The 16,427-nt window shown below is 44.0% G+C and overlaps 1 protein-coding gene across 1 annotated transcript in view; it reads left to right on the top strand.

The window, feature by feature from the left end:
- Positions 1 to 16,161, top strand: part of HS6ST1 (heparan sulfate 6-O-sulfotransferase 1) — a 180,027-nt gene extending 163,866 nt beyond the window's left edge. The window contains exon 2 of the mRNA XM_062498997.1: positions 14,413 to 16,161. Within this exon, the coding sequence (XP_062354981.1) occupies positions 14,413 to 15,121 (709 nt within the window). The 3' untranslated portion in view covers positions 15,122 to 16,161. The remainder of the gene's footprint in view (positions 1 to 14,412) is intronic.
- The last annotated feature ends 266 nt before the right edge of the window (positions 16,162 to 16,427 follow it).

Raw genomic sequence — 16,427 nt, 5'->3', positions numbered from 1 at the left:
GCTGCTATACATAGGCAAAAATGAGGCTCTGTTTGAAAATGGCCTCATTTTGCCCTTGGTGTCTTTTTTTTATACAGTGGAATAACTGATGCCTCAACAGGCAGGAAGCTCCATTACTTGTGTTTCCACTGTGCACTTTCTTTCCCAAACAATGTCTGCTGCCCCAAGAGCCTAATTATCACCTAAGAGATGTTAACAGCCAGATCACTGGAACTTTGGAAAGGTTTTGATCAAATGCAAGCAAGATGTAGTTTGTATTTTGGTGCCCTGTATTCCAGGAGCAGCTGGTCTCCTGAGGTAGGAAAGTGTGGACGAAGTTAATGAATTTAAATATGCTTCTGTTAGATCTTTTAATCATGAATGTAATTGCATCTGGTAGTCTTTTTAATTTTTAAATATAGAGGATGTGATTGGATTTCTTTTTCCTTTTTTTTTCTTTTCCTAATCATTTTCAAATCTGCCACTACTGTTCCTCCCTTTGCAGAATTCTCCAGAAGGTACACCTTGTCTTCCCAGAATGAACGTTATGAATCTTCACTGTATTCACTATTTCACTATTAATTTTCTGCATTAGTAGTCCCCCCTTCTGTCCCTCTCCACAGCTGCTTCTCCCTTTGTTGTGTCTGGCATAAGGAGCACACACACATGCAGTAACAGGTACACCAAGCCCGAGCATGGGAGGAATTTACCTCTGATACATACCTTTCATGCCAGCTCTGGCACTTGTCTCTAGGCTGACTGGGATAACAGGATACACAAGCATCAGCCCAGCTTTAGGAAAGATAAACAAGGGAAGTTTGAAGCCTAATATTTGTGTCCCACCAGTGACTGAGAGTGTTTCTAGTGTTTGGGCTAACTGATAATAAAAAACATCACCAGGTTAAATGGAGCAGGCAAAGGAAGCAGTGCTGGCAGTTCCATGATGCTGAAAACTTCCCAGATCTCTTGCTTTTGCTCACATCCTCTCTTTAGGATGAAAAAAATGCAATACACCAAGCTGAGATCCCCCAGAGTATTGAAAGAAACGGATTGCAGTGGGCCTGCTACCTTCCAGCTCCCATTGGCAAAATATTCAAAGAAAAGATAAATTATTATGTGAAGAGACAGGCAGGGGATTGAATGACTCGGAGCTGTAGGATATGGAGCCTCATATAACAAGATCACCAGCTCTCATTCACCCCAGGTTGGTGGTATCTGAAAGCCTCTCCAAGCTCAGCAGTTTGCCAGAGTTTCTGAAAGAGCTAATGGCCCCAGCCCAGCAGATCCCAGTGGGCAGAGGCTTAGCACAGCATGCTCCAGGGATGTGGATTGCCACACACTTACTTCAAAATTTACCAAGCACAAGAAAGTTTCTCTCCATGATAATTGTTTTTACAGGGAGACTAAGTGCATGCCTTCATTCAAACTGTGGTTATTTCAGTGGAGCTGTGCTGATAAACCCTTTTTTGGGAAGGAACTCACACTGGCAAGGATCCTCTGCTCCGTAATTTGCCCATTTCCCCAGACAGAATAAGCCATGCCCACAACCACATAGATATTGCTACCCACAACTTTTTTTGCTGGCATTGCTATTTGGCTGGTAATGTTCTTTTATTATTTACTTCTCACAGTAGAGCTATGCCAGCAAAACTCTTCCGTGTAACCTAAGCTTATAAGGGACAAAATGCCTATGCAAATTTTTTTAAAGGTGGTGTTTCTCAGTGGAGCCCAAAGCAGAGAGTAAAGCAAAAGGCTCAGCAGGTGCAGAATTGCAATCTCCCAAGGCAAAGCCCAGTGCTGCGTGTTCCAGCGCCACATCACTGCGGGAGCAGCACTGCTGGGAGCAGAGAATAGCTGTGACACTGGAAATGTAAATACCCGGGGCAGGTGCTGTCAGAGCCTCCGGGAGGGAGGGAGGAAGGCTTTGTGAGCAGAGGGTTGCCTCAGGAGGATGCTCTTGTGCTGGCTCATGGCAGCAGAGGATGCGAGTGGTACCCAGCCAGGTGACTGCGCACGGGCATCGCTGCCTCCAGTGCCGCTGTGGAGAGGGAAACAGCCCCACTGACCGATTCCCAGCAGCTAAATGACACCTGTGGTCTGGCAGTGTAAGACATGGCAAACCCCAGGAGGAGGGCAGTGTTGGTGAGAGGAGCCATCCCTCCCCGCCAGAGCCATTCCATGGCAGCCCGGTGCCATCTAGTGGGAACGGGGCACAGCCGGGGTTCCCCCTGCCCTGCCCTGCCCTGCCCTGTAGGGCATCCCCAGGCTGCAGCAGCAGCAGGAATAGTCCCACTGTGCACTCCCTGTGGCTTTCTTTGGGCACAAGGTTTTCCCAAATAGAAAGCAGTGCTTTGGGAGATGCCAGCATACGTTTTAAGCACATAATTAAAGTTGCCTGCAGCACCTTTCAGCCAGCTGGAACACCTCTGGAGTCCCTCACATGGAATAATGTTGGCCCGCATTTTAAAAAAAAATTAAAGTATTTCAAGGATCTGTTAATCAAAAATCAGATTTTTAAAGTCACGTTCAACACATTGCTGCTTTTGTGGTATTCACAAGTGCTCCTGCTAACCACAGGGTAAGGAATTCATTAAGCATCCTCAGAAGAGCCCAGGGTTTGTCAGGGCAAAACATCCCTTCTTCACAGTGCAGGGGTGCTGCCCCTGTGAAACACCCACTTGATATTCCACAATTCTCTCAGCCTCACAATGCACAGGTCTGAGGAATGACCCAGCAGAGAAATCCTGAGGCTGCTGAAGTTTTGTAGACTCAGATGTCCATCTGAAGTCCCACACCATGAGGCTGATTTGTGCTTCCCATGAGTGCAACTGAGGGGAAGCAAGAGGATTCCTGTTATTAGAAATAGCCTTGCTGTTCTTGCAGCTCTCTGAGCAGCACCAGGGACAGGTCATTGTCAGAGACAGGATGCTGGCTGGTCAGGACAAACCAGTGATGGATTTGGAGCAGCCCTTTCCAGCACTGCTCAGCTAATGAATTTTGCAGTCTTTGTTAGCTTCCTCAGCATGGTGATTCACTTAGAGAAATTGTTTCTGTAGCTAGACCATCATTTTGACAATTCCTGTTGGGTATATCTGTATGCCTGCTATAAATGAACAGTGGCTGCTGAGGCTGGCAGGGAGCACTCGTGCTGTTTGGGATAAAATACCCACACTTTGTGCTTTGCATGTTGCATATCCTCCTTTTCTTTAGGATGCGGTTTTAACAAAAGTGTGAATTGCAGGCCAGCTAATGCTGCATTGTTTTCAGGCTCAAGCAAAAGCAGTTCAGACCGAGAATCAACCTACTGTTTTCAGATCAATAATTTGTGAAAAATGAATAATGATGCCCATGGTGCTGTGGGGCAGGGCACAGAGAACATAATGAGCATCCCTCTCTCCATGGGGCTGAGCGCCTCCTGCCCAGCCTGGCTCTGGGGGTGATTTTAAGAGCAAAATCCCAGGAATTATTTCCATGGGACTGGCTGGAGGCAGTGCCACGTGCAGAGTGCTCTACAGCTTGGGCTTCTCGATGCTGGCAGGACCTGAGATCAGCTGCTGTTCACTGCACACCCTTTGATGGGTTTGTTACACACAGCTTTTAGTTATGTCTTGATTTCCCAGGAAATGTTGTGTTTCAGACAGAAGCCAGGCAGCTTGTTACTCCTGCCAGCTGGCAGGGGGGTGGGTGTGTGCATATAGATATTTGGTGTTTAATAATTGAAACTGGATGTATCAAGGTTGGCAGCATGTCTTTCAGCTTTAAAGACAGGCTATTGTTAGAGGAAAATGGGATGTTTTCTTGTGCCGAAGACAAATTTTTCTTCCCCAGCTAATCTTGGTGTCTGCAGCTGCTGTGCCAGTATCTCCTCCTGAAAGGCAGGGAGTGAACTTCTGAACATCTGTAACAGCTACATTAAGTGGTGTGGTTTATTGCAGAATTATGGACGATGATGGCTGGGTTACTAAACTGTAAATCAATCAAAGCTTTTTGATGTTATTTTAGATCATGAGAAAGAGACTCATGCAGGAAGAGACAGTGATTTATTGCACCAACTGGTAACACATGCAGCCCCAGTCATTTTTATTTATCATTAACTTTGAAAAGATTTCAACCCTTCATTAAAGCCCATTTAAAAAAATCTGTAATGATGAAAAAGCTTTGCTGTAATGAAAATTGGCACTCCTGAACTGTGATTTCTGGTGATAGGAAAGAGAAGAATAAGGAACTTAAAATAGACAAACTTCACACTAAATTAGTTGAACAATTGCCTTTGTTTAATTGTCTTTTACGAGACAATTTTTCCTTTTCATCCTTAAATCTGTTCTTTTGAAAGCATCTCACACTATCTGTAGTTTGGAGCCATAGAACCCAGGATTTTGAATGCTTAGCAAGTCCTCCATTTCCAAGGCATTAGCAACACAGACAGGATTTATTTCAATCTCTGCATATGATTCTTTGATCTGGGGCTTACTTAAGTGCATTCCAGTGCAATTAATTAGGAAAATAGTGTAAGACAGTGGCAACTCCAAGTGACCTTAAATGTTAAAGTGACTGAGTAGTAGCTCTGCTTTCTTGAGGATTATCTTTTGCTGCTTAACAGCATCTGCTGTTCCTGAGCAAGGGAGGAGAGGGAGGTTGGGTACTTTTTGTAAGCCACTAGTATGACTATTCACAAGAAACAAAACCATGTGGGAACCTCCCCCAGCACCGATTTTAAGAAGGAGCTGGGTAAATGGAATTAGGAGCAGTCCCCTAGGTGATGCTGTGAGGTGTGTGGCAGGATGCAGCTCACGCTGATTGCTTTGTTTCCTTTTCCTGGCTGCCATGTGTGGCTTGCAGAGCTCCTTGGAATCCAGTCCTTGCACTGGGCTTGCTTTCAGAGATGGGTTCTGCTGCTGTTTGTGTTTTCTTCCTTGGAATGCCTTGTTTCTGGATGTTCCCTGGCTGGCTGAAAGTTAGAGTGTTTACTTGTATGTTCAGGACGTGGCAGTCCAGTTTAAAAATCCTCTGCATCTCGATTCTGTTTGCAGAATCTTCCCACTAAGGTCAGTAAAAGTGGCTGTCCATCAATTTTTGATTGGAACAGGACTGATCAATGAGCAGCTCAGGGGTGCTGTGCTGCAGCTGCCTGACACAAATATTGCCTCCCTTTGCCAAGGAATTTGCTTGTCCTCTATAAGCAATCAATATCTGCTCCTGTGAGGACTCTTGCTCCCTTATTCTTCCTCTATAGTTTCTTTATAACTTAATCTCCTTCAAGGAGCCATATTTCCTGTCTCTCATGCTGTTACATTTTCCTTGAATCTTCTTTGAATCTTACAGCCAGTGGAGCTCCTGTGATTCACCAGAGAAGCTGACTTGCAGTTCCAAAGAAAATGCAAATTCTAGCCTATCTGCTTTATTTACAGCTGTTTCAAATAAATATCTTTACGTACTGCATAGTTACTTCAGCTTTGCCTTTGCTCTGTATCAACCTGCTTCTGGTTTTCTTTTTTCTGTTTGGCAATATCCTGGTCGTTCTTTCTTCTGTGTCCTGAAGTGTGTAGGCATCAGATGCAGAAATAATGCTTTATTAAAGTGCTCACTTGTTTTATTCATTGCATCCATCTTGACACATGGGGAGGCTAAATGCCTGGCTTCTCTCTGTTCCCAGGACAAGGCATGAAGCTCCACAGATCTCTGTGTAGAACCAGTGCAGCTCAACCCCATTGACACAGCAGAAAGCTCCCTGACTTGGCAGCCTGCACTGGAGTGTGTTAGGGGACAGCACTTATTCCCTGGAGCTGGAATGAGGCCCCAAATGCTTTCCACTTATCTGTTGGTGGGGTGAAAACTGCTATCCTATGCTACATGTCCAGTGGACTTTGATCTCTGACCCAGAGACGAAAAGTTCAGTGTCTCACTGCAAATGTGTCATTGCTCTTCAGGGACTAATTTGTTACTAGCTTAGTTCTAATGTGACCACACACAGGAAGATAGTCAAAAAAAAAAAAAAAAAAAGGTATATAGAACCCTTCTAGCAAATATTTTATAGTAAATATGGGTGCAGTGTGTTACTGACTTCTCTATGTTTTATAATGCCAAAATCAATGTAACTGAAAGTCTCTGTGACAGAAGCAGTAAGTGAAGTGAGTCAATTCTTTTCTTTCAGAGAACAACCATGTTTTTCCCTCCTGAAACCTCCTACCTTGCTGACAGCAGGGGCAATAATAGAAGCAAAGGAATGCGAAGAATAAGCACAGGTTGCAGTCCACCTTCCTGCCATCTGTTCCCTGCCAGCACTGATGTAATCCCTCTGGCACTGAAACTTCCCTCTGCCATCTGTCAGCATTCCAATGTGCTATTGATTAGGGGGTTTGCTGAGGTCACTTAGGAATCACAACAGTCCTCCCAAAACTCGAGAAAGGTACTAAATCAAAGGAATTTGATTTGTAGCATGCTGTCATTTTTGGTGCCTCCCTTCAGTAGAAGACAGCAGTCAACACTTCCTAAGTTCCTTGTATGAGGAAAGTTATGATGGCAAAAGAAAGCGCTTGTTTATAAATGGTGTGAGTAACATAAGCTTTTAATGGGTCCTAGAGGAGCCCAAGGCTCCAGAGGTCTCTGGAATGCCTTTCTCTCCACCCCCATTTGCTCCCTTCACCCTGACCCCCATGGTTTTTTCCAAGCTTTTGTCCAATTTTCATCATATCTGTCATTTTGAAAAATGAGCTGGCGGTTCGCTCCTAAGGTTCATAGCATGCCATGTATCTTTTTTTAGATTAACTTGTTTGCAAAGAGACAGTTCAACAGGAAATTCTGGTGCTTACACAGCAGTGCATTTTTTATGAAAAGCAGAGATGTTGTTAAAACTCACGATCTGTGTCTATTCTGCTAATTGGATATAAAAAAGTTGTGAGACACGAGGATGATAGAACCACACTTTCTTCCTGGGTAAAAGCCTAAATGAATACATTGCCAACAAATCTGAACTGGGGCTGAGTGTGTAGCAGTGTAGTATGAACACAGTGAGTACCAGCATTGCACAGCACTGAGATCTGAGGTAGAAGTGCACTTAATTTCATTTATGGAGATAAATGGAGATAGAGGTCCTGAAAGTGCCCCATTTCTGATGGTTTCAGTGAAATGAATGCCCAGCCATGGCTCCCTTGATGCTCCATTTGACTGCAGACAGAAAATGCTCCCTTGTATTACCATACATATCAACCAGGGTGGAACAGCCTGGGTCACTCTGCCACTCCCAACAGGGGTGACAAGGCTCCATGTGCCCTCCCAGCCTAGTGACAAACCAGGTCTCATCCCCCTGCCCTTGGGGCTGACTTACATCCTCTGTGCCTCCCCTCCAGCCCTGCTGCCTTTACCAGTATATTTCAGGAGGAGTATCTGTGTTACAGGAACATGCACACAATACAATTCTAACTCCTGCTTTGCAGATCTACCTTTCTTTGTAGGTCAGCTTTAAATAGAGACAGCTCACACTGTGCTGCAGGCACTCAGCATCGCTGCTCCTCCACATCCCAAAATCAGGGCTGTACTGCTGCAGCGTGGCTGGATCAAGCACACAGATTGACCTTTTCCTGGGTATCATGTCTTCAGCTCTCTTCACCCCCAGTCTGGAGAAGGCCTTGCAGTTGTGTTTGACTGTCTCTGGTGTTTTTAAGCCGTGACTCAGCCTTGTGAACACCAGAAGGGAGCTCTTGTTCAAGATTGTTTTGAGTGGATGGAGGGGTGGGTGTTTCTCTCATGAAATGCCTCAGCTGCTTGCTTGCTCTTTAGTCTCCTTTTCTGCTGTCAGATTTTGTTATGCTTGCTCACAGCCGTGGTGTTTGGTGCACACAGGTACAACACACAGGAGCTCACGTAAAATTTTCCCTTTTCTCTGAATTCTAGCACTACAGTATTTTAAATAAGCTCAGAATGACATGTTGGAGATTATTTACGCTCCACAATCAGCTTTGCTTCTGCTTAATGCAAGCCTAGTACATACAGAAAAATCATAGTATTTAGCTAAACTAATAGAGTATGGAGTTTGACACAGGTGGATGGAAAATAAAAATGCAACAAAAGCCTGTGTACAAAGAGCAGATAAACTTGAAAATACATATTTCACAGCAAGTGGTACCATCACACCGTGAGGACAGGCTGCATCACCAGGACTGCAAACCATTCCAAACTGCCCACATTTCATGAAATACATGGGTGAAAAGAGAGAGGTGTGGCTCTTCTCATCTGCCTCAACCTCCTGGAGCAGCCTGAGCATTGCTTCAGGGCTGGCTCTGAAGTGGCCCACGGTGAAATCAGCCCCCAGGATGACTCCCAGAGTGAGGATCTGGAGGGTGAGCAGAGCCTGTGTGAGGGTTGTTGCATTTCCAAATGCCCTCTCTTTAAATACACCCAAGTCCCAAGAGCAGACACCATCAGGCAAAGCAAACACAATTATGCAAAACAAACCTGGTTCCCAAATTGAGCACTGCCACCCCCTCCTTTGCTGGCAAAGAAAATCACTGGTGTAGGTGTTGACCCAGCCTGAGAGCTGGAGGATTGGGTTTGCTGTTATTTCTTGGCTTTTGGGGGTTTTGTGTTGCAATCTTTATTTAAACATAGGTTTGTTTTGTTTGTTTGTTTGGGGTTTTCTTTCTGTTTCTATGACTTTTAAAGGACTGAAGAGTTTATTGTGTGTGAAGTGCAGGAAGAGCCTAAATGAACAACAGATGAGAGGAAATAGACTGAAGAAAATTAGGGCTATTTGCTACCAGAGGAAGCAATCATTGTACATATATTAAATTCCAATCTCTAACTGAGAATGTGCTTGTTATGCAGGAAATCTGACTGTAGAGGAAAACAGGGAAATATGTGAAGTCTTTGCAAGTTTGGGCTTTAAAAGTGGTAGGTATGGTAGGGTTTGGTAAATAAGCCAGGAGGCAGCTTTTACTGAAGCAAGTGGGGGCTGGAGGGTCACCCAGAGTTTGCCATCGTAGCAGAAGTTTATTGTCTGTGCAGAAGGGGGAAACTGTTCTTCGTACACCTGCTATGTGTAGGTAACGTTTAGTATGACTTTCTAATGAAAATACCAATTCTTTATAAACCTTCACGTGCCACATTCTCAGGTTATCCATCATTAGAGACACCTGACTCACCTGAACTTATTACTTACCTGTAATTCCTTGCAGGGCCTGTTCCTTAAGGATACACTGTGCTCATTTTCAGTGGAGATAAGCCTTATCTGGCAATCCCCTTCAGTGCTCCAGCCCAGTGAGGGTTTAGGTGACTGCAATGGGGGTGCTGAGTGCTCTGGTTCTGTTTCCCTTGGTCCCTGCAGACTGAGAGCAGGGAAGGTGCACGAGTGCATTGCACTGCTGGCAGGCAAAATCAGTGGTTGTTTCAGTGATAAACTACTTACAGTGAGAGCCAGCATAAATGGAATAAGGACCCTCACCAGGGATTTGTGGAGTGCACAGTACGTGGGCTTGACTTACAAGGATGCTTTAAATCAGCCACAAATTTGACATTACCACATCTTTAAACAAAACACAGTGCTCCTCATTATTGCAAGATGACAGACCCCCCCCCCCCCCAACTCAGTTAATTCAGCAAAGATATAGAATGATTTTTTTAATTTATTTTTTTTTAACAGTAGAAAAAATTGTAGCCTGGAGGAATGTTGCTTTGACAGATTGGGGTTATGTGGCTGAAGCTGACCCATGCAGCTTCCTTCCCCTTCCCCCTCGTGGCAGGCAGATGAAGCATCTATGATTGCAAGTGGCTAGCTGTATTTTGTTCTTTATCTGATGGAAGGCCACCACAGTAGCCAGAAAGGACTTGTTACATATTTTGCTTTTCCTGGGAGGAATGCTTGAAAGCTCAGTAAGGAACCTGTAAAAATTAAAAATTAAAAAAATAAAAAAAATGGCCATGTGGGAGGAATCATTTAAGCACAGGAAAGAGTAGGGAATTGCACAGTCAGATAAGCAGTTCTTGGCAGAATTCAGAGACCAGCAGCAGTAAGAAGGATTCCCTGGCATGTAGAAAAGAGTAGAAATGAACTGAAGAGAAATTATAGCATCATATTTAGAACCTGTCTCTTTACCAGAATTATCTTGACTGGTTATCAGCTAAAAAGAAGGAATTGAGTTTTTAGAGGAAGAAGGGTTTCATTTCCCCTTCATTAGCTGAGGAACCTGCTGACAGGAATTTAGACAGAATATTGCTAAATGGCAGCTTCAGCCACGCAAAGAAAGGGTTATTTTTAACCCCAAGCTGCTCAGTGACTGCATTTGCAGCATGGCCCTGCTGAAAAAAATCACCTCAGAACTCTGCTGGCAAAACTAAGGCTGCTTTGTGCTGCTGTGTGAGAATGGGAAGGAGAGGTCTGGGTGGGAATCCTATAGGGCAGTGGTGCCTCTGACGCCTGTGTCATGAAAATATGCCTCCAGTTAACCATTGTCCTCTGACCTCAATCCATGCTGAAACAGGGGCTTTGCATAATCACACAAAGGAGAGGGCTCCGGCTCCAAAAGATGTTGTGTTTTGAATTTCCAAAACAGACAAAGGAGACATTGTCAGCCCTTCACACAAGGGAAACGGAGGCAGGGAGAGAGGGATTTGTCTGGGGCAAGCAGGCTAATTTTCACAGAATGGGCACTTAAAGTGAAGTTTCCTGAATTCATTTGTATATTATGGCCACAAGATTGGCCTTCCTTTCTAATATTGGATTTTGTTCTTCCTGAAACTTCAGTTCAGGTACAGGGTTTTTGATCGAAAGCATTCTTTTATTCTATTCTGTTTAATAAATATGCTCGGGGTTCTTTCCTTGGACGCAGGTCTGAGTGTCAGCTCTGCAAACACCTCAGAGAGCTTCAGGTGGATTTTCATGTTGGGACTGCCAGGAGCAGTAATGCAAGAAAAGGCAGAGATGTGGCTTTGTCTTCTGCTTGTCTTTGTGCCCTTGGGGATCACAGCCCCATCCATGGGTGTGTAGAAGGGGAGCCTCCAGGAGCAGCAATGCTGTTCTGCTCAGCTTCATGTGGGAAGAAAAATCTTACTGATTCCAGTGTCCATTTGTCTTGCTCAAGCTTGTTAAGTGCAGAAAGGCCAGTGAGATATGACACTGCATGACCAAACTAGGGCTGCTTGGGCTTTTTATGAGGCAGCATTGAGTGGAACCATCTGGGCTAGGAGAAGACCACACTTCTGAAATGAGCCTTTAGGAACTCTAAAATTAAGTGGCTGTCTGGGACACCATGCTGAATGAAGGGCACTCACAGCTGCATGGGGTTTATGGGTTTATTTTATCTCTGATGACAAAGAACAAAAAGTACTAGTCATGTGGTTCCTCGTGAATTTCAAGCCACTGTTGACAAGTGGCATTGCCTGTGTTTTCAGCCATGCTGGAAAAGATTCCCCCAGCTTTCTGCCTGCTAATTGATGATGCTTTACAGTTACCTGATTCTTCTCTAAACTTAAAGGACAAGAACAGAAACTTCAGTGTCTTATGTGCCTTGGGTGCCTCTAATATCCAAGTGGCTCACCTCTCTGGCTCCTGAGGTGTCAGTCTCTTGGAAGGTGTACTGAGGTCTGAGGGAAATCTGCTCCTTGGAAACTAATGCCTTTCTAGAAAGCTAAATACAAACATGGGAGCATAACTTTCACTGTGTCAATGGTGCATCTCAACTTAGGCAGTTGAAATTATTATTTTGCTTTAAAGTCTCTGTTTAGTTTTGGGGTTTAGGGTTATTTTATTTTATTTTATTTTATTTATGCCCCATTGGGGCAGCTTCCTTAACTACTTCCAGGGGCCTGGTTTCAGTTTCCAAAGATAAATCTGATTTCTGAGTTAGAAGACAAGCTCTTTCCTTCACTTTCCTGTGTGACAGACCTGGAAAGGAACAAATTTGATTCAGTACAATTTCAATAATTGTAACTTTCCTGTGCTTTCTATTCATTGAGATGGATCTTTCAGAAAGATCACTCATGGTAAAATATTTACCTCCACTAAGGTAATAGCTCTTACAGTGCAGGTGTGAAGAAAGCAGTACCTGCTCTTTAAACTTTTCCCAATCCATGTCCTGTTCAATGTCTCTGTTTCAATGGACTCTACAAGCTTTGAATGTTATTTATTAATCTGATTTACTAACAGTCTCCTAAAGTTTAAACAGAGACAGAAAGAGAAAGATAAGCTGGACTCAGGCTTGCCAGAGTCAGATTCGTGCCAGCTCTGACACTTCTGTTTGATTTTATGCACATCATTTAACATTTGTGGCTCCCCTGTCTGCCAAATGCAGATACTAATTCTTCCCTTTTTTCCCTATCCATACCTGTGTAGGTGGCATGTTTGGACAGGAATCAGCTCCTGCTTTGTCTGTGGGTATACCTCACATACAAATGTGTCCCTGATCCTAGGGATCAGGGAGAAGCAACCCTGTAGTTGCTTCTGTAGCCACAAAATAATAAATGGCTTTGACCTGCTCAGTGAAAAATGCGACCTTTGGATTACATTGGTGAAAATAAAAAGTCCACTGGAGTTCACAAGTCAAAAACTGCTGATAGTGTTTAGCACCAATGTCTGTCATGGAACATCTGGCATTCATCACTGCTTTCCTTTTCTTTCCACTGCCCTATTTTATCCCATCTATTGGAGGTTTCTTAGCTCAGCCTGTATGAATTATGGCTGCCTTTCAGTCAGGGTACTGGAATCAATGCAGGCTCCAAGGTAAAGGAATGAAAAAGAGGTAGACTGAAGGAAAGTGTCTGCTCCCCTTTTTCTCCCCTCTCCCTGTACACAGACAGTACTGGACAGTATTATTAGTCAGAGAGATACTTTTGCCATAGAAGAGAGATGGAATAGTTTCCAAAAATAACAAATGTCTCTACCAGCCGTAGTTATAAAGGCAGAAAGCAGGAGAGGAATTGGAGCTGGAGTGGACTCCTATTGCCATTGTTGGGAAAAATTGACTGCTTTGGAACAGCCCTTCAGCAAGTTTATAATGAATTAGGAAAGCAAACATTACTTAACATGAGACTTCCTGGGAAATGGCTTTGATGTATTATTTTAAAATTATATAGCTCTTATTGCAGAAATTTAAGTTACTACTAGGAGGAATAGTACTGAAGGTACAGCTGGGAAAACACAGATCTGCTAAAATTAGCCCGAACAGAATACTTCTACTACTTTTTTCCTCAAAAAACTGCCATCTCAATGGCCATTCCATTCAGTGTTCCTGAGCAGTGCTGGCAGGGCAATGAGCAGCATTCAGAAGGTGCATTTCTGATGGGGAGATAAATCCTCCACCACCCCTGTGTGAAACACTTCCAGCTGCACGTGTGTGTTCCCTGCCAAAGCCAGGTGTGCACAGTGTCACACAGCCCCACGCCCTGCAAGCACGTGCCAGCTTTAGGAGCTGGAAAAGGTGTTTCCTCCTTCCGAGAGCTTTAGGAGCTAGAGAAGGTATTTCCTCCTTCTGGAAACACAAAGGCACTTCATTCCCACACTGCTGGCAGTTGGTGAAGAAAAGACTCATTTCCCTCATTGCAGACTGCCATCTCTTCAGTCCCAGAACTTTATGGGCTGAAGACAGAGGGTGTCTGTTAGAGACTGTCATAGCTGTCATGTTTTCAGTTCTAGGGACAGCTTGTATTGTTGGGGACTTCACTATTCTTAGAACAGCAAGGATGCCCCATGTCATTATGTGTGTTCTTCCTGCTTGTCTCGCTTTTCCCTTCTAAATAGAAGGGAAATTCTCACGCCAGAAGTGTGTCTGAAGTTTGTTTGATTTAAAACAAGGTTGACTGAAATGAGAATAAACTATTGCTGCTATTTCTGGTTGTCATCTCAGCCCTCTTTTTCTGCAAAGCATATTGCATTCCTGATTTCCCATTGTTTTTCATTTACGTTCCTGTGGTTTTGTCCTGCTACTCACCGCAGGCTCCCAGATTTCAGCTTGGCAGACGGATCAGTCAAGCAGTGGGTGTCCTGGTCAGCATCTGCATGGAGTGGAAGTGATAGGCCCAGCTGACAAGCACAGAGGCTGCTGAGCTGTCCTTCAGAGCAGCTCCTGGCTGGCACAGCAGGCACACAGTGCTTGGTGGGAAAGGCCAGGCAGTACCAGGAGCCACAGTTGCTCTCTGAAGTCAATAAACAGGTTCAGTCCTGGTGATTTGTTCTGACTTTGTAGTCTGTTGCTGGGAATGGACATCCTGGTGGAAGGTGCTGCTACTTGGCAAGGCTAAAATGAGATGGAGAAACACGGGTCTAATCTTGCACAAACTGCTTTGTATGAGATGTTGCAAGAAAAAAATAACCCACGAGTATGGTGGAATGGACGATGTAATGTTGATTTACTCCCAGTTGTTCACTGTCTGCAGTAGATCTCTTCTTGCCAAGCATCTGTCCCATTACTAGCAGAATATTTATTCTGTTTTCTCTTCTTCTTGTAGAAAATTTTACTACATCACGCTGCTGAGAGACCCTGTATCTCGTTATCTCAGCGAGTGGCGTCATGTCCAACGAGGAGCTACGTGGAAGACCTCCTTGCACATGTGTGATGGCAGGACACCAACTCCTGAAGAGCTGCCCTCGTGCTACGAGGGCACGGACTGGTCGGGCTGCACTCTGCAGGAGTTCATGGATTGTCCCTATAATTTGGCCAACAACCGCCAGGTGAGGATGTTGGCCGACTTGAGCTTGGTGGGTTGCTACAACATGTCCTTCATCCCGGAGAACAAGCGAGCGCAGATCCTGCTGGAGAGCGCCAAAAAAAACCTCAAAGACATGGCCTTCTTCGGCCTGACAGAGTTCCAGAGAAAGACTCAGTACCTGTTTGAGAGGACTTTTAACCTGAAGTTCATCCGGCCCTTCATGCAGTACAACAGCACGCGGGCGGGCGGGGTGGAGGTGGACAACGACACCATCCGCCGGATCGAGGAGCTCAATGACTTGGACATGCAGCTCTATGACTATGCAAAGGACCTCTTCCAACAGCGCTACCAGTACAAACGGCAGCTGGAGAGGATGGAGCAGAGGATAAAGAACCGGGAGGAGAGGCTTCTCCACCGGTCCAACGAGGCGCTTCCCAAGGAAGAGACCGAAGAGCAAGGACGTTTGCCCACTGAGGACTACATGAGCCATATTATAGAGAAGTGGTAGCCTAAGCAGACTTTTATATTAATGATATTCTAGGGTTTCCGTATAAGAGATCGTGGAAGTAAAATCACAAAAAAAAAAAAAAAAAAAACCAAAAAAAACAAAACAACAAAAAATATTTTATTTAAAAACAAGTCTGTAAAACAGAAGATAGATTGCTTCCTTAAGCATAGGGTCTTTTTACTGTTTCTTACAAGACCGATGAGATTCTTAAAAAAAGAAAAATAAATACATAAAAATAAAAAATGGTCAACATTCTCATGCAGAGATAAAAAATGCACAAATGGAGTTACCCCACTCATAAGGCCAAATACAGAAGAATGTTTCTTATCCTCACAATTTTAATACAAATGGCAGAAGTAGGATTTTTAAAATCTGTTAATCCCCTGACTGTAATGATCTAAACATGCATAATTGAAATAAAACAAGGAAACAGAGGTTTTCTTTTATGGGGGAGGTGGGATGGGAATTGCATTGTTTGTCAATAACTGATAATGGTGACTAAATTGAGGATGGGCCATCCTGTCAGGCTGGGATCTGAGTACACAGGCAGTCGCAACATTTCAGCTGGCAGCCACTGCCAGTAAGTAGAGCACCATTAAAAAAAAATTAAAAAAAAAAAAAAAGAAAGAAAGAAAACCAGTCAGAGGATGAGAAACATTAAAGCAAATGGACTGTGGCCTGGGAAATGCATCACATATACATATGCAGCTTCGTCACAAAAACGATAGGGAATTCATAATTCATACACAAAACTCCCAAGTTTGTTTCCCAGACAGGTCCCAAAACAAGTTAAAAGCCAACCATAGACTCAAACCTGCATTCACATGTTATCCTGTCTGCTTACACCACTACCCCTCAACCCACCATCAGTACAGTGTGTTAACAGCACATGAAAATCCTATCCTACATACTACCAAACAAAGGAAGAAAAATTTAAATACTCCTTCATAAATCTGCACAAAGTTCAGACCCTGCAAATGATAAGTCATTAATGGGAATGCGACAAGGGGGTGATTTTGTTTTGTTTGTTGCTATGTGAAATACTGACCCAGAAAAAGCATACAGACTTACTCTATCTGTATTATTTCGGTTATTTTTACTTGCTTTTATCAAGAGGTAATGGGCATCAGCCTGCTTCCAATGAAGTCACTAGAACTGATTTAAGTGGGAACAGGATGGGGCTCTCTTCCAGAGCTGTGAAAATTTCTGACTACGGGTCTGAATTAATTATGAGACAGTGCACATTGTCTTTTGGCAGGGTGCCTGTTCTGCAGCCCTTACTTTAAATGAACAAGCTGTGTTCATA

The sequence above is a fragment of the Cinclus cinclus genome, chromosome 10 (assembly GCF_963662255.1).
Source record: "Cinclus cinclus chromosome 10, bCinCin1.1, whole genome shotgun sequence".
NCBI lineage: Eukaryota > Metazoa > Chordata > Aves > Passeriformes > Cinclidae > Cinclus > Cinclus cinclus.
The sequence above is the reverse complement of the archived record's forward strand: the minus strand, read 5'-3'. Positions and strand labels throughout refer to the sequence as shown.